The following is a 26,719-nucleotide window of genomic DNA, read 5'->3' on the forward strand; positions in this document are numbered from 1 at the left end:
TATTTCATATGTAGTGCAACCACAATTTTGTTCCTTACTCATCCATTCAGCCCTTTCATTGTGTATGAACAATTACACCTCTGGACAGTTTTAGGTTATTGGGCATCTTTTTGCATTAAAAAAAGTTTGCAGCTTTGTTTCATCAACCAGGCAAGACATGACAACTGTAAAATGGGTTTTCTCATGTCCAGCTACAGAGGGGCATTTTCGATAGAACATCTAAATCAGAATTTGGACGTTTTACAAAAACGTCCAAATTCTGAACAGGAAAGAAGGTCATTTTCGAAAAAAGATAGACTTCTATCTTTTCTGTTTGAAAATGCTATGGACATCTTGTGATTTGGACGTTTTGTGATTTGGATGTCCTTTTTTTGGTCCATTTTCGAACAAAAAAAACGTCCAAATGCAAAATGTCCAAAACAGAGGAGGAGTGGCTTAATGGTTTGTGCAGCGGGCTTTGATCCTGGCAACATGGGTTCAGTTCCCACTGCTGCTCCTTGTGACCTTAAGCAAGTCAAATGCACAAGGGGCATTTTTGGATATGACATCTAAGTCTGAATTTGGACGTTTTTTGTAGGGATGAAACCATTTACATGCACTGAGGAGGTAAAAGCTTCAACGACATTGGGACAGGTAATTAGGGAATGTACACTCTTGCTATGAAGTATAGAAAAATAGCACTCTGATATTTAGATATATGTAATGAGACCTCCTTTTCATCTATAGATCTGAATTCAAAGCCCAAATCAACTGATAAACAATAGACACAAGATTCAGATGTTATTTAAAAAATAGAAAGCTTGGCATCAGATAGAATAGTGGAATAGTGACATCCCAGGAAAGCAGTAGGGCATCCTTGGGGGCACTGCACTACACATCTCACCATTTCTCCCTTACCTTGTCTGCTGAGCCCCCCCCCCCCCCAAAAAAAAAACCCACTACCCCCAACTGTACACCACTGCCATAGCCCTTACAGGTGAAGGGAGCACTAATATGTGGGTACAGTGGGTTTCTGATGGGTTTTGGAGGGCTCACAGTTTCCTCCGCAAGTGTAACAAGTAGGGGAAGGTAGAAGCCTGGGTCCACCTGTCTGCAGTGTACTACACCACCACTAGAATACTCCAGCAACCTGCATGCTATTCTAATGGACCTGAGTAAAACATCTGAGGCTGGCATAGAGGCTGGCAAGTAATATTTTTAATCACATTTTTTGGGGTGGGAGGGGGATAGTGAGCACTGGGGAGTAAGGGGAGGTGATCCCTGAGTCCCTCCAGTGGTCATCTGGTCATTTGAGGCACCTCTCGTGTGGAGTAGAGAAGTAATCTAGTGGTTAGTGCAGCAGACTTTGATCCTTGGGAAGTGGGCTCAATTCCCACTGCAGCTATTCACTATTAAAAAAAAACAGGTATAGCTCAAAATGTCTAAGTTCTAGTCTTGGACATCTTTGTTTTGTTCCATCATTGCTGAAAGACGTCCATGTTTTAGGAACATCCAAGTCCCGCCTTGAACACACCTCTGGCATGCCCCTTGAGATTTGGATGTCCTTCAGATGGACTTAAGAGAAAGACGTCCAAAAAGAGGTTTTGATAATACTGATTTGGAGGTTTCTGTGAGATAAACTTCCAAATGCTGACATGTCACTTTTTGGACGCCTATCTCTTTTGAAAATGAGCCTGAAGGTCTTCCTGCAATTTTTCACAGACTGCATGTGTTTTAACAACCTTGAATAGTTTTGTGTCATCTGCAAATTAAATCATCTCACTTGTCGTTCCTATTTTCTCCCTTTGTGCAGCATTTTCTCTATCTTCCTATTCTTCCCCATACCTAGTATCTTCCCTTTCTTACTTCCCTCCCTCCCCCATCTAGCATCTTCCTCCATTGTCAACATCTCCCTTTTTTTCTCCCTAATTTTCCCCCATTGGCATTGGAAAGAGCAGAGAAAAAGTTAGTAAAGGAGTTCTAAGAAAACCTGTTTTATTGGACATAATACATTTCTTGATTAGCTTTCGAAGGTTGTCCTTCTTCGTCAGATCGGAAATAAGCAAATGTGGTAGCAAATAGTATATATAAGAGAAACATCAAAGCATTACTTTGACAGTCTGACAGAGTGGGAGGGTAGGGGTATGCATGGGGACATCAAAGCATTTCATTGATATTCTAACAGGATGGGTGTTGGTAGGTGAGAGGAGGGTAATAAACAGAGAAATAAACAGAGAAATGCAACTTTATGGTTTATAATGGGTTAGAAAACCCAGATCCTTATTAAGTCCTGTCTGTTGGGTGTTAAAATATTCAATCATTCTTATTTCAAAGGTCTTACGTTCCTATATTGTTTTACTACTACTACTACTATTTAGCATTTCTATAGCGCTACAAGGCGTACGCAGCGCTGCACAAACATAGAAGAAAGACAGTCCCTGCTCAAAAAGCTTACAATCTAATAGACAAAAAATAAATAAAGTAAGCAAATCAAATCAATTAATGTGAACGGGAAGGAAGAGAGGAGGGTAGGTGGAGGCGAGTGGTTACGAGTCAAAAGCAATGTTAAAGAGGTGGGCTTTCAGTCTAGATTTAAAGGTGGCCAAGGATGGGGCAAGACGTAGGGGCTCAGGAAGTTTATTCCAGGCGTAGGGTGCAGCGAGACAGAAGGCGCGAAGTCTGGAGTTGGCAGTAGTGGAGAAGGGAACAGATAAGAAGGATTTATCCATGGAGCGGAGTGCACGGGAAGGGGTGTAGGGAAGGACAAGTGTGGAGAGATACTGGGGAGCAGCAGAGTGAGTACATTTATAGGTTAGTAGAAGAAGTTTGAACAGGATGCGAAAACGGATAGGGAGCCAGTGAAGGGTCTTGAGGAGAGGGGTATTATGAGTAAAGCAACCCTGGCGAAAGACGAGACGGGCAGCAGAGTTTTGAACCGACTGGAGAGGGGAGAGGTGACTAAGTGGGAGACCAGCAAGATTGCAGTAGTCTAAACGAGAGGTGACAAGGGTGTGGATGAGGGTTTTGGTAGAGTGCTCGGAAAGAAAGGGGCGGATTTTACGGATGTTGTAAAGAAAGAAACGACAGGTCTTGGCAATCTGCTGGATATGAGCAGAGAAGGAGAGAGAAGAGTCAAAGATGACCCCAAGGTTTCGAGCTGAGGAGACAGGGAGAATGAGAGAGCCATCAACAGAAATAGAAAACAGGGGGAGCGGGGAGGTGGGTTTGGGGGGGGGGGAAATGAGAAGCTCGGTTTTGGTCATATTTAATTTCAGGTGGCGTTGAGACATCCAGACAGCAATGTCAGACAAGCACGCTGAAACTTTGGTTTGGATGCAAGGTGAGATATCTTGGGTAGAAAGGTAGATTTGGAAGTCATCAGCATAGAGATGGTAGGAAAAGCCATGGGATGAGATTAATGAACCAAGGGAAGAAGTGTAGATAGAAAAAAGGAGGGGACCAAGAACATAACCCTGAGGTACGCCGACAGGCAGAGGGATAGAAGTAGAAGAGGATCCACCAGAGTGAACACTAAAGGTGTGGAGGGAGAGGTAGGAAGAGAACCAGGAAAGGACAGAGCCCTGGAATCCAAGTGAGGACAGGGTATCGAGAAGTATGCTGTGATCGACAGTGTCAAAAGCAGCGGAAAGATCAAGAAGAATGAGGATGGAATATTGACCTCTGGATTTAGCCAGTAATAGGTCATTGGAGACTTTAGTAAGCGCAGTTTCGGTTGAGTGGAGAGGGCGAAAACCAGATTGTAGTGGGTCAAGAATAGCATGTGAGGAGAGAAAATCAAGGCAGCGGCGGTGAACAGCATGCTCAAGTAATTTGGAGAGAAAAGGAAGGAGGGAGATGGGTCGGTAATTAGAGGGACAAGTAGGGTTGAGTGAAGGCTTCTTAAGGAGAGGTGTGACCACAGCATGTTTAAAGGCAGCAGGGACAGTCGCAGTGGAAAGTGATACCTTTCAGTATTCTTACTGTGAAATCACTGGTGCAGTGTTCTGGTCTTGTAAAGTGTTGGCCCACAGGGGTGGGGGCTTGACTGGCACCGGCTATTTTCATGTGATGTCTGTGCAGATTGAATCTTGTCTTAAGCATCTGGCCTGTTTATCCAATATAGCATCCTTTGTTACATTATTTACACTGAATGATATATACCACATTGGAAGATGAGCATGTAAAATAGTCCTTTATGTTGAATATTTTTCCCTTGTGAATGACTGTGGGGTCTTCTGAAATGTTTTGGCAAAGCTTGCAGCTGGATGTGTTACAGGGAAACATGCCCTTTTCTTTTTTCTGTCTGTGTTGGGAGTTTACTTCTGATCAGCTTTTTGTTTGATTTCTATTGATAACCTTTAAGAGTGGACTAGCACGGCTACCACACCTCCCTACTTAAGAAAACCTGTAAAGGAGGATTTGAGCAAAAGAAAGCCAGAGATGGTAATACATGGAATAAAGATGCTTAAATTATGTCAAGGTGAGGTGAGACAGAAGTGCTAAAGAAGATGTGCATGATAGACAGAGGTTGGGAAGGGAAATAGAAGGTGACAGAGTCAGGGAGGCTGAATGAAGGAAGGATGAATTGTAGGAAGCCATAAGTAGTAAATGGAGGGGGAGGGTATCGGGATGAAGAGACTCAGAGAAATATTGGGAGGGGAGAGTTAGACACACACACACACATAGGTACTAGGAGGAGAGGAGAGAGGTTCAATGGAGAAAAGAAAGAGAGAGAGAAGTGAGGAGGCAGCTTTTGATGTTAGTCCATTAGTTTTCCTGTTCATTCTATAGATATAAATGATATATTCTAGCAGAATCTACAAATCAAGTACCCAAGAAAATTAAGACCTTACAGAAAAGCTTAAAATACTGATCTTTTGAGCCCTTCTCCATGTTGATTGGAACACAGTCCTCAAAACACTATATAAACCTGCTATCGCATCCTCATTTCTGAGCCTTTACATTACAATCTGAAGGTCCAATGACCATTGGCTTTGATGGTCTTTTAACAGGTTCTATATGCACTGTAACATGAATTGCTTGTCTTATTTTAGTATCAGGGTCATATTTATGCTGCATCAGTGCTTTGTTTCAGTATTTTTCAGCACAGTTGGCAGAGACCTACTGAGTTGAAACATATTGAAACATAAAGCACTGATGCAGCATAAATGCTTTTTTTTTTCCTTTTCACCTCTCCCTAACTATTTATACTCCCCTATAAGAACAAAATAAACAAGGATTTCAGTGGACTTTCACTACAAGCAAATGAGAAAGTGAGGAAACACAGCTTTTAGAATTGTATGGCCTGTATTTTATGTTAAGAAATATAGGGGCCCTTTTACTGAGCTGCGCTAAAGGTGATATGCACTATCTTTAGCGCATGGATTTCCCACATGCTAAGGCCACTTTTAGTGTGGCGGTAAAATGGCTGCAATTTTGTGTGTTTCCAATAATGGCCACATGCTAATTTCTCAATTAGTATGCAATTACTATATAATATTACCAGATGGTATTTGAATACTCCTCTCTCCACTTGTGTGCTCCAATAATAATGTTATTTATCAACTCCAGGACCTCAACGCTTCCAAGCCTGGCTATTCTGCAAAGAATACATGCTCTTTTTCTCTCATATGAGCGCCACCGCTATCACTGGAGCTTTGTTCCTATCATTGGCCCTTATTTTTTGTTTTTAGTTAATGCGGCAGGAACAGCACAAACCAATGTAAAAAAACTCAAACCGGAGGAAAAAACATTGGTTTCCGATTAACCAGCCAAATGCTAACACCCTTAGTGTGAGAGAAGAGATATCCAAAAAACTCTATTAGAATCAAGCACTTTCCAATCCTTATCTATTTTATTGCAGTTTTATATTTCTTTGGTTTGCAGTACTCTTAATGCCCACTACCAGCCGTGCACTTATCTGTTCACAGCGTATCATCCAGCTGTGTTGTGGCTTGGATTGTTTAGTCCTGCCAATTAGTATGCCAAATAGACCTGGAGAACTATAATAAAAGCTCCTTATGTATAATTATTATCTATAAGATCTGTTCCTTCTTTAAAAAATGTACAGTTTTTTTGTTACATTTGTACCTCGCGCTTTCCCACTCATGGCAGGCTCAATGCGGCTTACATATTATATACAGGTACTTATTTGTACCTGGGGCAATGGAGGGTTAAGTGACTTGCCAAGAGTCAGTCTCAGCATACACTGATGCATATAAATTATCTTGTGGGCATGGAGGAGTTTTCTTGTTTGTACATCCAATTTTTCAAGATTCTACAATTTTACAGTTCTATAACTTTGGAGTGGAATGGTAGTCTAGCATTTAGAGCAGTGGACTCAACATCCAGGGATACCTAGTTCAAATAATCAAAACAAAATTATTTTCTTGAGGCAACTACTTGTCTCAATTATGGAAATAAAATTATACAACATTGACCACTATATTGGTAATACTTAAATGAAACCAAGATACAAATCATCATAAAAAGTAATTAATAATCAGACTGTTATATACTCCGGATACATTCTCAATCTATCATACAGTGTCCATATGAGTACTTAAACTTTCATGTTTACATTCTCAGCTTCTTTAGAACTCAAAAAATCGTCGAGTTGTTTTGGCTGTTAAAGCACTTTTTAATATTAATTTTAAACTCCTGTAATGTTTTCTACTGATACTAGCCGTTGAGCCCGTAAAAATGGGCTAGTAAAGGAAGGGGGGGTTGAAAGGTCCCCCTGGATAGGTCGCCGCCGCCCCCCCCCCCCCCGGAGTCCCCTCTGCCACCCCTCCACCTGGGCCAGGTACCTGGCTTCACTATTCAAACCGCCAGAACGCAGCACACAGCTCATCTGAGCTGCCGTCGGCCTTCCTTCTTCTCTGCGTGTGTTCCGCCCTCGTGTGACGTAACGTCGGCGAGGGCGGGACACAGGCAGAGAAGAAGGAAGGCCAACGGCAGCTCAGATGAGCTGTGTGCTGCGTTCTGGCGGTTTGAATAGTGAAGCCAGGTACCCGGGCCGGGTGGAGGGTGGGTGGCGGCGGTGACTCCGGGTGGGTGGGTGGGGGGGAGCGGTAGCAGCAACCCTGGGGGGGGGAGCGGTGGAGACGGCGGTTCCCTCACTCGCAGGTGCGCAGGTTCCCTCTCTGTCACGCCCCCATCATCATATATTGACACGGGGGCGGGACAGAGAGGGTCTCTACTGCACATTTGCGAGTGAGTACGCCTCTTGCCATTTATATGTTTGATGATTTTCCTTTAGTAATTTTTGCTTGATTATTGCTGTTTCCTCTGCTATTAGATATTTATTTACACCTTTCTGTTCAGGTTCCTCTATGCACCATTCATTAGTCAGAGAGCTGTTTTCAGTTTTGCTCATTTTTCCTAAAGTTGCTTTAGTATATTATATTGGGCCAAAAATTATCCTGATGTTGTCTGAAAAACCTTTTACTACACTGAGAGGAAGTTATCAATGTGGGCTACTGTGGTCTCATTGCATAAAATGGGGACCTGTCTTGTGGTAAAATTGTCCAATTTAACAGTAGCCCATGTTGATAACTTCTCCCCTCAGTGTAGTAAAAAGTTTTTCAAACAGCACCAGGATAACTTTTGGCCCAAACAAATATACTGGTACTGTAGAGGTAGTCATGTACAACAATCCCCCAAATTTTATATATGGCGCCTTAAGTTGTGCGTGTTAATTTGGCCACATGGCCAAATTGTACACACAACTTAATTGATTAACAAGCCAATCAGCGCCAACAATTGGTACTTAACAACCAATTCATAGCACTAATTGGCTTTAATTAGAATTTACATGCACAGCTTTCTAGGTGTATTCTATAACATGGTGCATGTAAATTCTCATGTGTGCAGTCAAAAAGGGGGCATGGCCATGGGCGTGGAATGGGTTGGTTGTGGGGATTTCAAAAAACTATGTGCACTATTATGTGTCTAATTTAGGCCTGGTTTTAGGTAGCCTAAATGGATGCACCTAAAGTTTAGTCACAAGAATGGAGAGTGAGCATATTCTATAAACTACGTGTAACTTTAGGCCTAGTTTATAGAATCACACTAACCATGTGCTTTTTCAATTTTTTATGGCACCTTTTATAGGATTTGGCCCAATGTGTGATGTTACCTCTGGATTCTTACCATATTTAGGATTAAGGCTAAATCTACAGTCCAAACGTACTCTATGGGCCCTGTTTACAAAGGCGCTAACCGTGTAAATACTCATAATATTCTTTTGAGCATCTACACAGTTAGCGCACGCTGAAAACGCTAGTGCAGTTTTGTAAACAGGGCCCTATATGTTAGGGACCTTTGCAACTATCTAAGGTAGACTACAAAATTATAGAGTAGTTGCAAGGAGTGCGTATGCATGTTTATCTATTGATCCTATCTACCTGTCTTTTTCCTTTTGGAGTTTTTATGAAACAACCATATAGACATTTAAATTTGTATGATCCAGTTTATTAATTTTGCTATCATACCTTTTAAATAATTTGTTCTTTCAGAGCCTCCGATAGGGCAAATGCACCCTCCACATGGTAGTGTGACCCCGCAGAAGAACAGCAATCTTCTAGTGATCATTGTAGTCACTATTGGAGTCATAACGGTAGTGGTTGTGGTAATTGTGGCAGCGATCTGCACCAGGCGCTCTTCAGCACAACAAAGAAAGTAGGTTAATGAATAAAGAGGAATAATAATGCAATTATACTAATATCTCTGTTGTTCTATAAGATCTAAACATGTTTACCAGTAGTTCCTGAATCCCAGGTTTAAAAAAAAAAAAAACCCAAAGAGATATTTTTATCATTCTGTTCTGCTTTATTGGAGAAAAATGAAAATGAGACACTATTACATACATATGAAGCTGTTTTAAATCTTCTTATTCTAATCTGCTATTTAAATCATAGATTAAAGAGCAAAGTCTTGTCTCTTTTATGGCCATTAAAGGTAATACACAGCATAATTTACTGCAAGAACAAATAGAGATATTTGTGAATTCTGGTGGTTTTTTGTCAAATTTTGGTATATATAGGTGATAAAATTAAGCATTCTAAAATTGTTTTAGACAACGTAATCAGATTAAAATCTTTTTTGATACAAGTATAGGTATGAGCTCACATCACTCTGAATCCTAGAGAGGATACATTAGTCGATTGTTAATAAAAGTCAGACTCTGATAGAACTGGTGGTGAAGTGGGACTTTATGAGAAGGGGAAAGTGTAGTCAATTGTCTATAAACAGGCACCCTGCTTCATTTCAGAATTAAGTGGGTCTTTTACAAAGGTGTGCTAGCATTTTTAGCATGCACTAAAAATTAGCATGTGCTAAATGCTAGAAATGTACAGTCACAGAAGAGAGGGAAAACAGCATACAAATACAACCAGGCAAACAGAAAAAGCAAACACTGGGCCTTCAGGATTGAGAAAAATGTAGTCCTTTAATATGACAAAGACCCGACACGGGCCGTGTTTCGGCGTACAACCGCCTGCATCAGGGGTCAATAGACTCCTATTGGTCAACTTGCGGACTATTGCACAAGAGGTAAGTAAAATAATCGGGGTAGAACTCCCGTTGTGTTAACAGCTCGTCTGTATTCAGAAAGATGCGGTTTTCATTATTGGAGGCGTCTTTCTGAATACAGACGTGCTATTAACACAACGGGAGTTCTACCCTGAGTGTTTTACTTACCTCTTGCGCAATAGTCCGCAAGTTGACCAATAGGAGTCTATTGACCCCTGATGCAGGCGGTTGTAAGCCGAAACACGGCCCGTGTTGGGTCTTTGTCATATTAAAGGACTACATTTTTCTCAATCCTGAAGGCCCAGTGTTTGCCAAATGCTAGAAATGCCCATATATTCCTATGGGCATCTCTAGTGTTTAGCGCGTGCTAAAAACGCTAGCTTGCCTTTGTAAAAGATCCCCTCAGGGAGTTTAAGATGAAGGGGCACTGTTGGAAACATAAATGGCAGATTCGGGAATAGCTGGCAACCAACAGGTTATGTTTAAATCAGTTGTCTGAGTTATGCTAGGTTGCAAAGGCAGATTGAATCTACAGACGCCTGCGGTGATAGATGGTTGTGCTCTCCCTGTTAGGTTAGAGATGAAGGTACGGGGGGTGCATAAAGCTTTGTAATTTTAATGAATGCTGTGGGAGATTAGCATGAGGATTCACGGTGAATGTTTTAATACTGGTTGTATAATACATTCTTTAAATTAGGATTATAAATGGTAAGTTATTGATTTGTTTTAGTTATTTTTGTCTTATGTAATTGCATCTTTATTGTAGCTGGACATGTAATCCACTATGATGCTTTTTGAATTATGTTGCTTTAGCTGTTCTCTGGACTAGCATAGAAGAATAGCTATGGGTTTCTCCCAAGGGACCATGTTCCAGAACCATCTTTACAGGCAGTTCCCAACAACTCCCTATGATTGGTGAGGTGGATTCATGGGGGTGTAAGAGAGGGTTTTTTTTAAATTTTCTTTTGGATTCAGAAGATACAGGAGGAGACTCATCTCCAAGGTTCTACACCACTACCCTCTCAGTGTCCATTCTTTTCATGTGCATCACTCCTCAGTAAGGGAATTGGTGAAAAAATAAATCCATAGCACACGACAATGTATACCTTTGGGGCAAAACATGAATGTGGTACAGTATCTTCTTGGAAGATACTTTGACAGTAACAGTTCCTTCAAATATCACTTCAAATATACAGCTCCTATTCTAAACTCTTGCTCAATTTCCAGTTCACTTCAAACACCATTTTTCATGATTGTTCACACCCAACACCCCTTTCTAGCTCTCTTGGATGTCATCTCTCTTCCTGGCCCACAACCGTTTTAGCTCCACATAGGTTTCACCTTCCAGTATGGCTCAATACTGCTGAGTTCCTCACTAGATATCAGGTGGCAAGATTCTTTTCTAGGTAAAGAGGAACCCATCAACCTGTTCTGCTCCCTTGAATCCATGGTTCCAGGTTAGCAACATAAGCTTCTCTCTTCTGGGATTTCAAAAGAACATAAGAATAGCTATACTGCATCAGACCGATGGTCCATTTTGCCCATTATCCTGCTTCCAACAGTGGTCAATTCTGCTGGTGGGAGGTTGATATATTTTGGTGAATAATTGAAAAGGGTAGCACTACCACACTGAAAAGAAAATAAACTCTGAGACTTCATCTCATCTATCTATAATTATAACCTGTGACTGCCCCTTTGCCATCTTCTATCTAAATTGAATGTCATAGCAGAGTCAGGAAGAGAGTCAAGTACGACCCCCATGCATTCATTGGGCTTTTAATATCATTTCAAAAACTTGTATTAGTGTATGATCCTCCCAGGTACCTTGTCAGAGATAAAACTTGTAAGAATGCAAAATATGTGTTTTTGTGCCCACTACTTTATTGTTCTTACTGCCTCTTTATCCTTTTTATCATTCTGTTCTTTTATTAAGGAAAATCTATTCAAATCTCTATTCAAATTTGTCATCTAGTCTAGCTATTATTTATTCACAAAAAATAAATAGATCCAAATGAAAAAAATAGGAAACAACATAAGCACTAGAAAATTAGATATAAAGCACTGGTAAGGGAGACAAAATAGAATTTGAAAAGAAAGTTACCATAGAGGCAGAAACAATAAAAACTTTACCAAGCACTTACAAAGCAAGAAGCCTGTGATGTGTCATTTGTACCATTAGATGATAAAGGGTAAAAGAGACACTCGGTCATTTTGGAGACACTGTCAACCAGATTCTATACAGTGCAACTTAAGTTGTGTGTGCAAATCCAGTCACATTGGACTAGATTCTGTATATGCCTGAAAATTACATGTGTAAAAAAATACATCTAGGCGTATTCTCTAAAGTACGCCTAAATTGTATAGAATAGGCTTAAATTTCCATGTGGTATATAGAATACGTTGAGCGCTTCTACAGACGACCAAATGTACTCATGGCTATTTATGCCATTTTACTTGGCATAAATACCAATGCCCAGGAGGCCCTTTTACTATGATTCACCAAAAAATGGGCTGTGCCAGTGTAGGCGAATGCTTGGGCACACGCAGATCCATTTTTCAGTGCAATTGTAAAAAAACCCTTTTTTTTTAAACTTTTTGCTGAAAATGAACATGCAGCAAAATAAAAATTGTGTGCGTCTATTTTGGGCCTGAGACCTTACCGCCAGCCATTGACTTAGTGGTAAGGTCTCACATGTTAACCATGTGGAAATCGTCTATGCACGTAGAATTACAATTATCGCCCGGTTTCTTCCACATGCCAGAAAATAAAAATTATTTTCCAGCACATGTTGTGGATGCACGTCAAAAATAAAATTACCACAAGGACCATGCAGTAGCCGGGTGGTAACTCAAAATTGATGCTTGTTGGGCATGCGTATGCTCTTACGTGGCTTAGTAAAAGGGCCCCTAAATTAGTCACAGAATGGGTGTAATCTATAACAAGGTGCATAGATTATAGAAATGGCCACACCCCACCCATGAGCACACCCCCTTTTCAGCTATGCACTTGCTCACATTAAACATCATCTGCCATTTGGATGCCGTCTCCCAGTCTCATAAGTAGAGAATGACACGGGGACAAAGTTTATCCCCATCCTTGCCCCATCCACGTGGGTTCTGTCTCCATCCTCAACCCATCCCCGCAGCCCTGTCTCCATCCCCACCCTGTCTCAGCAGGCCCTGTCTCCATCTCTGCCCCATCCCCACAGGTTCTGTCCCCGTCCCCATGGGCTCTGTCCTCATCTGCTGAACCCTCAAACAATTATGATTTTATATTTAAATCTTTTTATTAAAGTATAAAAAGGAACAATATACTGCTTTCTATTTGTAATTTATCCACAACTATTGTGTATAAATTACAAATAGAAAACAGTAATAAAAGTGAGCAGCTATAATAACCTTCCTCTCCACCACCCTCTACTCTTGCAACCCCAACAATAGCTCATTTCTACTACCCCAAGGAATCCTAATCCACCGTTAAAATATCCAGGGGTACAAAATATAACCTGTTCTATATGCCCTTGAGGGGTGAAATATGCCCTATGAAACACTGTTATGATTTTTTAATCTGTGGATGACTAAGAAGTCATCAATAATCTCAGGATTCAGTCTAGCTCTCCTGTCTTCCACAGTCCTTCCTGCAATAGAAGATGTCTTCTTAGAAGACGTGCTGGTAGCAGGATGTACAGGATCCCCCATGCAAATTTTGCTAGTTGTGGCCAGCATGTTTGCTTGTTTTTCAAAAAAATCAAAATACCGTTGTCTGCATCACTCAAACATAAATAACAGTCCAGTTCATTAACAGGCTTCAAAGTAGAAAATGACATGAAAACAAAGTTTGTCCTTGTCCCCGTGGGATCTGTCCCTGTCCCTGCTCCATCCCCATGGGACCTGTCCCCGCCCCATCCCCGTAAGGTCTGTCCTCTTCCCCATCCCTGTGGTTACTGTGGGTCCCCGTCCCCATGTCATTTTCTACTCGTAAGGTCCTCTTGAAATTTTTCACAATCCTCTTGCGATTTAATAACTCTGAATAACTTTGTGTCGACAGCAAATTTAATTACCTCACTAGTTACTCCAATCTCTAGATCATTTATAAATATGTTTAAAAGTAGTGGTCCCAGCACAGACCTCTGGGGAACCCCACTATCTACCCTTCACCATTGAGAATACTGATCATTTAACCCTACTTTCTGTTTGCTATCTTTCAACCAGTTTTTAATCCACAATAGAACACTGCCTCCTATCCCATGGCTATTCAATTTCCTCTGGATTCTTTGATGAGGTACTTTGTCAAATGTCTTTTGAAAGACTCCAAAGAATATCAGAGAGTCACACCTAAAAATTCATCACCAAAATGAAATTTACTTATGCACATTCTGTAAAGCACACCTTCATTTACATGTACTTTATAGAGTAAGCCTACATTTCTGTGCGGTTTACAGAAAATGTTGAGCACCAACTAAATTTAAAACCTGGTGTAAATCCTGACACCTAAATTAGGTGCAGAGGAGATATACTGTATAACAAGAGACACGTGGAAGGGCATAATCGAACGGGGCCGGCCATATATAAGTGCGGCCATCTCTAATGACAGCCCTGTCAAGCGGCGTACCCGACTGTATTATCGAAACAAGATGGCCGACCATCTTTTGTTTCAATAATATGGGCGGAGCCAGCCAAATCTCAACATTTGGGCCGCCCTTAGAGATTGTCGGTGTTAGAGATGGCCGCCATTGGTTTTCGCTGACAATGGAAACTAATGGCGGCCATCTCAAACCCGGCCAAATCCAAACCATTTGGTCATGGGAGGAGTCAACATTTGTATTGCACTGGTCCCCTTCACATGCCAGGACACCAACCGGGCACCCTAGTGGGCACTGCAGTGGACATCACAAATTGCTCTCAGCTGCATAGCTCCCTTACCTTGGGTGCTAAGCCCCCTAAATCCTCCCCAAAACCCACAACACACAACTTACACCACTACCATAGCCCTTAGGGATAAAGGGGAGCACCTACATGTGGGTACAGTGGGTTTTGGGGGGATTTTGGAGGGCTCACATTTACCACCACAAGTGTAACAGGTAGGGGGGGATGGGCCTGGGTCCACCTGCCTGAAGTGCACTGCACCCACTAAAAACTGCTCCAGGGACCTGCATACTGCTGTCATGGAACTGGGTATGACATTAGAGTCTGGCAAAAATGTTTTTTAATTTTTTTTTTTTTTGGGTGGGATGGGGATGGTGACCACTGGGAGAGTAAGGGGAGGTCATCCCCGATTTCCTCCAGTGGTCATCTGGTCAGTTCAGGCACCTTTTCAAGGCTTGGTCATGAACAAAAAGGGACCAATCGAAGTCGGCCAAATGCTGGTCAGGGCCGGCCTTCTTTTTTCCATTATCGGCCGAGGCCGGCCATCTCTTAACCACGCCCCCATCCCGCCTTCGGTACCCTGCCAGCATGCCCCCTTGAACTTTGACCGGCCCTGCGACGGAAAGCAGTTGAAGCCGGCCAAAATCGGCTTTCGATTATACCGATTTGGCCGGCATTAGGAGAAGGCCGGCCATCTCCCGATTTGTGTCGGAAGATGGCCACCCTTCTCCTTCAAAAATAAGCAGGATAGATTTTAGATATGCCCATGGCCATGTCCCCTTTTCAACTATGTGATGTATAATTTACACGCACCACAACAGAATACACGGAGGAAATAGTGTGTGTAAACTCTAAATTAATGCCAATTAGTGCTGATAATTGGTTGTTAACATCTAATTACCAGTGTAGATTAGCTTGTTAACCAGTTAGCTTATGTGCATTGTTATGGAATACTATGTGGAAATCTCAGTGCGTATATAGAATCCCAAGGAAAATGTCTAGAAAAAGGTGATTTTCGAACCAAAAAGATATTTTTCAGGTTCAAAAAATGGCTATGTTCACCACTCAATTTTTGGATGTTTTTAGCAAAACATTCAAAATCGGACTTAGGTGTTTTATCAAAAAAGCCCCTCCACTTTAAGATCCATTTTTCAGGTAATGTGTTCCCCTTCTACAATCCCGTATCTCCCTACCCCTACTGCAGTCTAATTCGGGTTTCATCAATATGTCTAAACTGTGTTCACTTCAATAAAAATAGATATGTCAATGCAGATGCTACAGGCCAAATATAAAAGTTAGTACAAGCTGCACTATAATTGAGTTATTCATAGATTTTCTAAATTATAGGATTTAAAATAAATTGCAGAACAGCAGTGTTAAAACTTGGCCAAATGAAGATGAGTCAACAGTTACAAAAACTCTGCAACAGGACAAGCTGCTGTTCCCTTTAGATATCTCTACGCTTTTCAGTTTTCACTTAGACTTCTCTGTATGGTACAACTCATTAGTCATGGCTTATGGATTCAGTGGTGCCTCCTAGGGAGAACACTGCATTTGTTGGAACAGAAAAATGTTCTCTTTCCTGTTTTAAGCTCAAGCCTGTAAGAAGAACTTAAATAACAGGAAAAAAAGTGGTATTGCTTCTAAAATTGTAAGCACTATTTTTCATTAACACTTCTATTATGTATTATATAGAAAGGAAATGCCTACAAAGTATAAATTAGTAAGATATGTAAGTAGCAAAATGTGCACATGTGGATTTGAAAATGTTTTGCTATATTTACTCAAGTCTATTAAGAAGTTGGTAGATATACTGAGGTTATAAATTACACTTACATTTTATATATTAAAAAAAGACTTAAATCAGTTTTGTACTATTTTGAAACAGAGAATTTTTTTTTAAGTTAAAGATATTCCTTGTGATTTCATGAGGTAAAAATGTCAGGCTAAAAATGTAAAATAAAAAGAATAAAACCCAGGTCTATGGGGATCTCAGTTGAATGATAAATTTATCATTTTTTTATATATGTATATCACAGTGTTTTCTGCAAAAGTGTGTGTTTACCTGATTTTTGTGTGTGTGGGTGTGGGGGGGGGGGGGGGGGGGTTCTCCTGCCAGAAATTGAAAGAACATAATTCACTTGAGGCAGAGATGTGCTGTTTCATAAACAACCAAGAAAATTGTGTAACAGGATTTATACCTTTCCTCTTCTATGAAACGTACACAGTTATAGATGGTAATTATCCCCCTGTTTAGAAAGCCTCACTAGTGGCTGCCAGTGCACTAATGCTAACACAGCCCATTCACTTTGAATTAGGTATATTATAAGCAGGAAGCCGGCAAAAGAATCGGTTGGACTCCTAGATGACAGAGGGGTAAAAGGGGCAATCAAGGAAGACAAAGCCATTGGGGAGAGATTAAATTAATTCTTTGCTTCGGTCTTCACCGAGAAAGTTTTTGTAGAGATACCGATGCCAGAAATGGTTTTCAAAGCTGACGAGTCGGAGAAACTGAATGAAATCTCTATAAACTTGGAGGGTGTAATAGGGCAATTTGACAAATTGAAGAGTAGCAAATCTCCTGGACCAGATGCTATTCATCCCAGAGTACTGATAGAATTGAAAAATGAACTATTGGAACTATTGTTAGTAATATGTAATTTATCTTTAAAATCGAACGTGGTACTGGAAGACTGGAGGGTGGCCAATTTAACGCCGATTTTTAAAAAAGGTTCCAGAGGAGATCCGGGAAATTATAGACTGTGAGCCTGACGTCTGTGCTGGGCAAAATGGTAAAGACTATTATAAAGAACAAAATTACAGAGCATATTCAAAAGCGTGGATTAATGAGACAAAGCCAACATGGATTTAGTGAAGGGAAATCTTGCCTCACCAATCTATTACATTTCTTTGAAGGGGTGAACAAACATTAGGATAAAGGTGAGCCAGTTGATATTGAGTATCTGGATTTTTAAAAGACGTTTGACAAAGTACCTCATGAAAGACTCCAGAGGAAATTGGAGAGTCATGGGATAGATTAGGGTTAAATGATCAGTATTCTCAATGGAGACATGTAGTTAGTGGGGTTCCCCAAGGGTCCGTGCTGGGACTGCTGCTTTTTAACATATTTATAAATGACCTAGAGATGGGAATAACTAGTGAGGTAGTTAAATTTGCTGACAGCACAAAGTTATTCAGAGTTGTTAAATTGCAAATGGATTGTGAAAAATTACAAGAAGACCTTGCGAGACTGGGAGACTGGGTGTCTAAATGGCAGGTGGCGTTTAATGTGCGCAAGTGCAAAGTGATGCATGTGGGAAAAAGGAACCCAAATTATAGCTACGTAAAAAGTACTGCAACCACAATGAATGCAGCTATTGTTAGCGTTTGCATCCCAACAGCTTTATTGCTCTGCAAGTCAATCCACTTTACAATGAGTAAAACTAAAATGCTAAAAATGACTGTCACTCATGCGAGTGTGCTTGTGAGTTATTAATCCAGCACAGCTACAAAGGCATTCAACAACTACTCTAGCAGGGAGTGGATTGTTCAGCCTGATAAAAGTTCCTTCAAATCAGATCAGGTTGCAATATTACTGATATCTTCTATCTGGGTCTGCAGGTATTGATCAAGGGGATCTCTGTCTGAAACCCTTGACCTCTGTATAGCAAGGAATATTTTATCATCATCTGCATTAGAAGTAGTTCTGTCTAATTTATCACTTGCATCTTCAACATCGTCGTCGTCATCATCATCATGATGTCCAGTTACAGAGAAGGCTTTCACAAAGTTGGGATCACCACGTTGTTCTAACAATTTTTTGTCTGATGGCAAACTTTATTTGAATATCTTTGAGAACTGATGCAGGAATGTCAAATGTGTGGAACCCTTTAGTCTTAAAGCCAGATAAGCAGACTTCCTCTCTAAAGACTATCAATCCAGGGTACAGTTAGCCCAATGTAAATTTTCCGTGAGATGACCAGCAGTCTGTTGTGTTAGAGACATATAAGAATTGCAACCATCTTCAGCGTAATTTCCACTTTAAAATAACCCAACTCATCCCTGTTCAGTTTGGCAGGAGATCAGGGGCGTAGCTACGGGTGGGCCTGGGTGGGCCCAGGCCCACCCAATCTCGGCTCAAGCCTGCCCAGGCAGCCGGCAGTTCTCGATCCTCTTCCTCCAACCCCTTTACATTTTTTTTTAGTGCGGGCCGGTTCCTGAAGCGGAAGTGTAGACCATCGCAGCGCTGCTTGCCGGTGCTCCTACTCCGGCACTTATTCCCCGTCCAGATTCTGCTCTGCTGCTATGTCTCGCCTGCTTCCCTTAGCTCCCCACTCTTATATTTGTATCACGCAGTCCCCTCCCTAGTCGGTTAACAGACACTCTTGGTCAAATGAGCTCCAGCCCCCGATGGAACTGAAAGGGGTCCCAGCAGCCACACGCCATCCAGCTTCTCTCACTTTTTCTCGCCATCGAACAGCAGGAAAGACTCGAAGGCTGGCGGCACGTTCATTTTTGCAACAAATCGGCCCCAGCACACAAAACTTCCTGGTCACGGTGCAGAAATGCTCCGCCGGACCGGAACAAGGAGGTTTAATAACTAGGAGTGGCAGTGAGCCTATATACGCCACAAGGAAGCCAATAAGGTCTGTCTAAGTTTCTCCTTCCCAGCGCAGCCATCATCCCCGTTCACTCAAAATCTAGCAAACCTATGAGCTGCTGCATCGACATTGTCGTCTAAAGCTGTTTCAGTTGGATAAGCAGTGCCTTAAAAGGTGGAGGACATTTTTTTTTTACTTATTGGACAGCTTTTTAATTTATTTCAAAGCTTCTGGGTCGTGCAGGGGGGCTCAGAATGGGAGAAGGGGTCTGGGTGGGGTGGGACTCAGATGGGAGAAGGGGACTGGGTCTGGGATGGGAGGGACTCAGATGGGAGAAGGGGACTGGGTGGGGTGGGGCTCAGATGGGAGAAGGGGACTGGTTCTGGGGTCTGAGGGGGCAGTAATGCAAGGCATGTGGATGAAGGGAACTGTGGACTGAAAAGGACGGTAGGTGGGATAAGGGGGCTAGTACTGGAACTGGGGGCTGAAAAGGGGCAGGGGCTGAATGTGTGGACTGGGGGCTGAAAAGGGGACAGGGAGAAGTGGCTGGGGGCTGAAGCTCCGGACTGGTGGGAGAAAAGGGCTGGGGCTAAAACTGGGGACTGGTGGGATAGTGGGGCTGAAACTGGGGGCTGAAAAGGAGGGGCAGGTGGGAGATGTGGGCTGGGGCTGGAACTAGGGGAAGGTGGGATAATGGGGCTGGAACTGGGGGCCGAAAAGAAGGGACAGTAAGAGGGAGGGCAGACCCTGAATGGATGGGAGAGGGAGGGCAAATGGTGGATTGAAGGGGCAGAGAGAAAGGGCAGACAGTGGATGGCAGAGAGAGAGAGTGAAGACAGATGCTGGATGGAAAGAAGATGGTGAAAAGAAGATGAGGAAAGCAGAAACCAGAGACAACAAACTGTAAATAAAATATATTTTTTTATTTTTTTTTAGGATAAAGTAGTATTGTAGATGTGTTAATAAATGTTTATAAATAGAACATGTAAATAAGGTAATCTTTTTATTGGACTAATTTTAATACAGTTTGACTAACTTTCAGAGAACAAAACCCCCTTCCTCAGGTCAGGATAGGATACTGTAACAGCACTATACTGTATTGACCTGAGGACGGAGGTTTTGGCCTCTGAAAGCTAAATGTATTAGTCCAATAAAATGGTGGTATTTTATTTTCTATATTTGTTTTATTTCTATTTGTTAATTTGTAACGTGGTGATTGATATTTGTTAGTTTTTTTTTTCAAATTTACATCTCCTGTCTTTATATTTTGCACAGTACTAGGGGACATTTTCTGTTTCTGTGGTGTTGCATTGTATGCAGAGTCTGGCATCTTGGGGGTTCAGTTTAATTTTTGTCTAAATAAAAAGTTTATGATTACTTATTCTATAGTGGATTAGGGTGTATCTGTGTTTGTGAAAAAGACATGGCTTTCAGTTGGCATTGACTGTGCAGTATCGACGGTCTGTACTATTCTGTCTGGTTTCGTTTTACAATAGGTGAATTGATGTTCTAGTGCTTACTGTAGTGTTTAAGATGCTTTCCTTTTCCTTGTGTGACTTGTAGAAATTACTGCTTATGGTATGCTAGAATTGCTCTATAGGTCCTGAATGTTTTGTATTCTCGGTATGCCTAGTACTGAATTTTGGAGGGGGTGTTAAAAAATTACCAGCCCCGGGTGTCAACTACCCTAGGTACACCACTGCTTTGATCGCTGTCGCTGCCTTTTCTCCCGCGGTTGATGCCAAACTATGGGGGAGGGGGAAAGGCAGGGTTGATGCCAGGCTACAGTTCCAGGCTGGAGATTTTGGGACAGTCCTGCATTTCTGACCACCCCATTGTTATGGGACTTGCAGCACTGATTTCCATGGGCAGAATCAGGCACTGCAAATCCCACACTGATTTGGGTTATAAAGTTTAAATCAGGACTGCACAAAATCTCAAGTCTGGAACTGAGTAATTTGCCATCGCTGTGATGTCTAATTTTTGGTGTTTTATTCTGCAATTTGTAAGGGGTGGTCTGTGTTCTTGGCATCTCTGCAATTTCTAATTTTTTGTCTTTTATTCTGCAGTTGGTAAGGGGTGGTCTGTGTTCTGCATGTGACCGATGTAAAAGATTCTGTGTGCATGTAGTTCGTGTGGGGATCTATATGAGTCTGACTTCTCTGGCTTTTTAAATGGGAATGTCAGTTTCAGAATTTACCTGTTTTATGAATACAGCTTAATCAGGCATTTGCATTTGTTACAAAGCAAAGTTTGAAGGATATGTGCCATTGACATGTTTGCCTTATAGCAGTCATATTTGGTCAAGTTTAAGATATGGGATAAAATCACTATATTTAAATGGTGTTCCATGAACCAGGTATGTGGTTTGTGTTAATGCAGGAGAGCTGTTGCACAGACTGTTTACTTAGAAATCCATCATCAAGTGCACTCTAAGGCATTATTAAGGAGTATCCCAAGAAACACTACTCACACCTAGTGCCCACCCATATTAGCTCTGGGCCCACCCAAAATGTCAGGTCTGGCTATGCCACTGCTGGAGACCAGTAACCAGTTTAATAAACACAGACAACTCAACTGTTCTCCTAGGCTATATTCACTGAACAGCAGAATTTAAGATGAGATGACCCACTGTTTGCATGATGAGGTTTGCAATTTAAAAAAACCCTGTTCCAGTTTTTGCTGCTTCATTTGGTTTACTGAGGAATCGTCATTTACATCTTGCTTCTGCTTTTACTTTTTACTTTTAACTGAAAATGTCAGATGTAACTGAGTAAAAGCAATAATAATTGGTGAAATTATTACTTCGGTAAAAGTACCAATTTTTTCCTGTACTTCTTTCCTGTACTTTTATTTAAGTACACTAATTAGTTACATTTACTTAGTTACTATACACACTGCTCTTCACCCCTTCTTTGCTGGGCCCACCCTACCTTTTATTGCTAGTGGGAATGGGAGTCCCCGTTGGCTCATTAACCCACAGATTCCATATATGGCAACTAAAGTTGAGTGTACAAACCAGCATGCATAGCCAATTTGAGTGTGCAACTTTATTGATTAATGAGCCAATCAGCACCAATTATTGGAATTAATTGGCTTTAATTGGGAGTTACATGCACTTTGTATTGTATAACGATGTGTGCATACACTCTTATAGTGTATTTCAAGGAGGCATGTTTAGGGGCGTTCCTATGAGCTACACACATTTTTATAGAATCTATTCAAATCGCACCTAATTTAGACACCAGCATTTACACTTGGTTTCAACATGCATAAATGCATGTGACTTAAGATAGGCACAGATTAGGTGATATTCTATAAAATGCAGATAATCTTTATAGGATAGCACTCCATGCATAATTTTATTCCAGGCGAATCAATACTCCCAACATCTCTATAGGTTATTATCAGTGGCGTAGGAAGGGGGGGTGGGGCGGTCCGCCACGGGTGCACGCCGCTGGGGGGGTGTCGTCTCCGTTGGTTCCTTGCTTCCTCTGCCCCGGAACAGGTTACTTCTTGTTCCGGGGCAGAGAGAGCAAGGAACAAATGGAGCCGACGCAGCTCCCAGCGACGTGGACTCGGGGGCAGATCGGCCCTCCCGCCCGCCCCTCGCTTCTAAATTAAGTAAGATCACGCTCCGGGGGAGGGTGCGCGCCGCAGGGGGGGTGCGCACCAAGGGAGGGCGCCATGCTGCACCCGGGGGGGGGGTGTGCAGCGGCAACCCGCCCCAGGTGTCAGCCGCCCTCGCTACGGCACTGGTTATTATGTCCACTTTGGTGGCTTATTCTTCTCCTAAGTTGGTAGATAGACATACCTAACTTAGCAGTGGGTATGCCTTTTGCACCTTATTACATATGCCTTGATTGAGGGAGCTCCTTCAGACAACTAAATCGATAAAGGATGTGTTCAAGATATGAATCAACTATTCTCATCAATAATTTGGAATCCAGGGCAATTTTTTATGCCCTATGAGAATCCCTTTATCATCTTCACATTTCTTCTGCACTAGTTTAAATGGACAATCAATCACAATGTTTTACGTGAACAAGCAAGGTGGCAGGGCTCTTTTCATCTCTGCTGAGAAGCAATCAGAATCTGGGACTCTATCCAGATACCGGTACCTTCTCCTTCACACATTTGCAGTTCTGCCTCCTACAGTTCCCAGTACTGATCACTCAGGAGAGCTAACTTCTCCAACTAGACTCAAGTAGCTGGACCTCATAGCCTATAAATTGAGCAGTCCTTAATATTCACTCTTGGCATTCCTCAGCCGTCCAAAACATCTTTATAGCTGCTCGGAAGCTTTCCACTAGAAAAACTGCAAGCTATGCCAAAACATTTCACAGGATCCCACAGTCATTCACAAAGGAAAGATATTCAACATAAAGGAATCTTTCACTTGCTCATCTTCCAATGTGGTATATATCATTCAGTGTAAAAAAAAATGTAATGAATGATGCTATATTGGAGAAACAGGCCAGATACTTAAGACAAGATTCAATTTACATTGACATCACATGAACAATACTGGTGCCAGTAGGGCTCCCACCCCTGTTGGTCAGTACTTTACAGGACTAGGACACTGTACCAGTGATTTCACAGTGAGAATCCTGAAAGGTAACTTTAAAACAACACAGGAACGTAAGACCTTTGAAGTCAGAATGATTGACTATTTTGACACCCAACAGACAGGACTTAACAAGGATCTGGGTTTTCTAGCCCATTATAAACCATAAAGTTGTATTTCTCTGTTTATCACCCTCCCCTCAACTACCCACACCCATCCTGTTAGACTATCAATTGAATGCTTTTTATGTCCCCATGCGTACCTCCCACCCACACTGTTAGACTGTCAATGAAAGGCTTGGATGCTTCACTTATATATACTGTCAGCTAGCACATTTGCTTATTTCTGATCTGACGAAGAAGGGCAACCTTCGAAAGCTAATCAAGAAATGTATTAAGTTATGTCCAATAAAAAAGGTATCATCTTATTTTATTTTATTTTTCATGTTTTATTTTGTTTGATTTCTATTGATTACCACTAGAAACATGTATGCTTATGAGTTATCCTGGGGCTTCAACCCTCTTCTGTCAAAATTCATACCAACTTACCATTCACCAGCCCAGGCCTGTCAAACAACTTCTTCCCAGACACAATCCTCCTGCAGAAGTATCCCTATAATCAGCACTAATAGTATGTCTAAATTTGCATGCTATTATCTCTGATCATAGGGGTGTTAATGCCCTACGCTGTTCAGGTGCTAATTTTAGAGAGCTGTTTGGAACAGCACAGGGCTTCTGATCATCTAAACTTTAAATGCTACCCTGTAATTAAGCCCTAAAATGGATTAGCGCATAATTGCAAGGGGGCATATACATATTATAAATAGGGTTACATTTACATGGACTGCTTATAGATTACTGCCATTTGTACACTTAAATTTCAAATTTAAGCTTGCACATTAACATCAGCCATAGACCTGGCATAAGTGAATATACCTACATTTAAGTGCACCAGTGCTCGTGAGCACTAGTATACCTTTAGAGCACTTGTACAAGTATTCTTCTAGAATAAGCCCACTCCCTGTACAAACATGCCATGGCTGACCCTAAAGGAATCTTATTACTGCCATAGCTTTAAGAGATATTGACAATTCTCGGCAAACATTATTTTATTATTATTTATTGCATTTGTATCCAACATTTTCCCACCATATGGCAGGTTCAATGTGGCTTACATATTGCTAAAAAGGCGGTTACAAAATTTAGATTTGTAGAAGTCTAGTACATAATACAGAAGTTCAATAAACGCTTAGGTTGATATATTAGCATATTGTGAGAGAGGTTAATATTATTATTTTCCATTTCTGAACTTTTTGTGATGTATGTTGGTGTGGGATTAGGCTTGTCAATTGAGATTAATGTGTTAGCATTATTTTTTTGCAAATAAAAATATGTTTTCTATTTGAAAAGAAAACTACACTAATTAACATGCCTTGGTTACTCTGACACAGTTGGATACTGATGACATTAATGCACTGATTACATGAATACTGTATATAAATGGGATTCCTATTATCTTTTTAACAGGAATGTAAATGACAAAAATAATGCTTTTCAGTCAACACCTAATAATTCAGTGATTGGCAACGAAATGCATGCATAGTATAACAATGAGAAGGGGTGGACCAATGGGTTCAATATGAAGAAACCTGATGTTGAAAAAATATCACCAAAAAGATATAAAAGATGGTTACTGTTAAAGAAAAAGGTAGACCAGCAAGGTCTATGTCATAGATCCCAAAACAGTAAGGACTGGATTCAGTAAATGGTGCCCAAGTTTGGGTACCGGAAAAGATTGGCACAGAGCAGTATTCTATAAAGGTTGCTCCAAGTTGAGTGCTCTTTGCAAAGAGAGTGCACCTTTTATAGAATAGCTTTTGGCGCGGATGTGGCACCTACGTTTTTGGTGTTGTACTTGTAAATGTCGCCCCCCCCCCCCCCCCCCAACTTAGGCACACTTTGTGCAAATTCTATAATTCCATGCACAACTTTTGGAAACACCCCCTAACGTGTCCCCTGGCCATGAACTCTTTTCAAATACAAACTATGAGAATTAGATGCCAAGCTTTACAAAATATGAAGCCCAGCTCCTATCAGTATTTCTTATTTCAGCAACTACTGAATTACAATTACAAGCGTACCATTGGATCCATCAGATATGCATTTTTCAACCACTAGGCTAATTTCTTTTGAGCCTGGTATAAGGGTGAGCATGTAATCGTTATCAATCCACTGTAGACTTTTTTTTTACTTTTTCATTTTCATTTGCAATTGCATTTTCTTCCCACATCTAATATAATAATTTGCTCCTGCAACATTCCAAGCCATTTGGATGTGGGAGGAGCCAGCATTTGTAGTGTACTCGTCCCCCTGACTTGCCAGGACACCAACCGGGCACCCTAGGGGGCACTGCAGTGGACTTCCTAAATTGCTCCCAGGAACATAGCTCCCTTACCTTGTGTGCTGAGCCCCCCAACCCCCCCAAACCCAACTACACACCACTACCATAGCCCTTACAGGTGAAGGGGTACACCTATATATGGCTACAGTGGGTTTGTGGTGGGTTTTGGAGAGCTCGCTGTTTCCTCCACAAATTACAAAGACACACACAAACTCTTCCAACTCGTGAATAAATTATTAGACACCACTCCAGTCACTAACAACAGCAAAGACACACCAGGACCTGATGACTTGGTGAAGTACTTCAAGGAGAAAATCATACAACTGCAACTCAAAATACCTGTCAGCCCCATCGAATACACCACACTCCTAGACTGCCTAGACCCAGACCCTGGAGTTTACCCAGCAGATAGGATCTGGACTGAATTCGCAATACTACCGGAAGATCTTATCTCACAAACGCTAAAAAGATTCAACAAATCTCATTACAAATTAGATATATGCCCAAACAACCTGATGAAGTCGGCCCCTCAACAATTTATAACGGACCTAACAAACCACGTGAACTTTATGCTACAAAATGGACTCTTCCCAAGGGAGAAAGGTAACAATTTACTCACCCCTATACCCAAGGATGCAAAGAAAAATGCTAATGAACTAACTATAGACCAGTAGCATCCATTTCCTTAATTACCAAAATAACAGAAGGGATGGTGACCAAACAACTCACACAGTATCTAAACAAGTTCTCAATATTACACGATTTCCAGTCA

At 41.4% G+C, this 26,719-nt stretch overlaps 1 protein-coding gene across 1 annotated transcript in view; it reads left to right on the top strand.

The window, feature by feature from the left end:
* The window catches only part of DCC (DCC netrin 1 receptor), a 1,295,383-nt gene that overhangs the window by 1,076,695 nt on the left and 191,969 nt on the right, over window positions 1-26,719 (top strand). Inside the window, exon 23 of the mRNA XM_030191909.1 lies at window positions 8,499-8,661. Within this exon, the coding sequence (XP_030047769.1) occupies window positions 8,499-8,661 (163 nt within the window). The remainder of the gene's footprint in view (window positions 1-8,498; window positions 8,662-26,719) is intronic.

This window comes from Microcaecilia unicolor, chromosome 2, assembly GCF_901765095.1.
Source record: "Microcaecilia unicolor chromosome 2, aMicUni1.1, whole genome shotgun sequence".
NCBI lineage: Eukaryota > Metazoa > Chordata > Amphibia > Gymnophiona > Siphonopidae > Microcaecilia > Microcaecilia unicolor.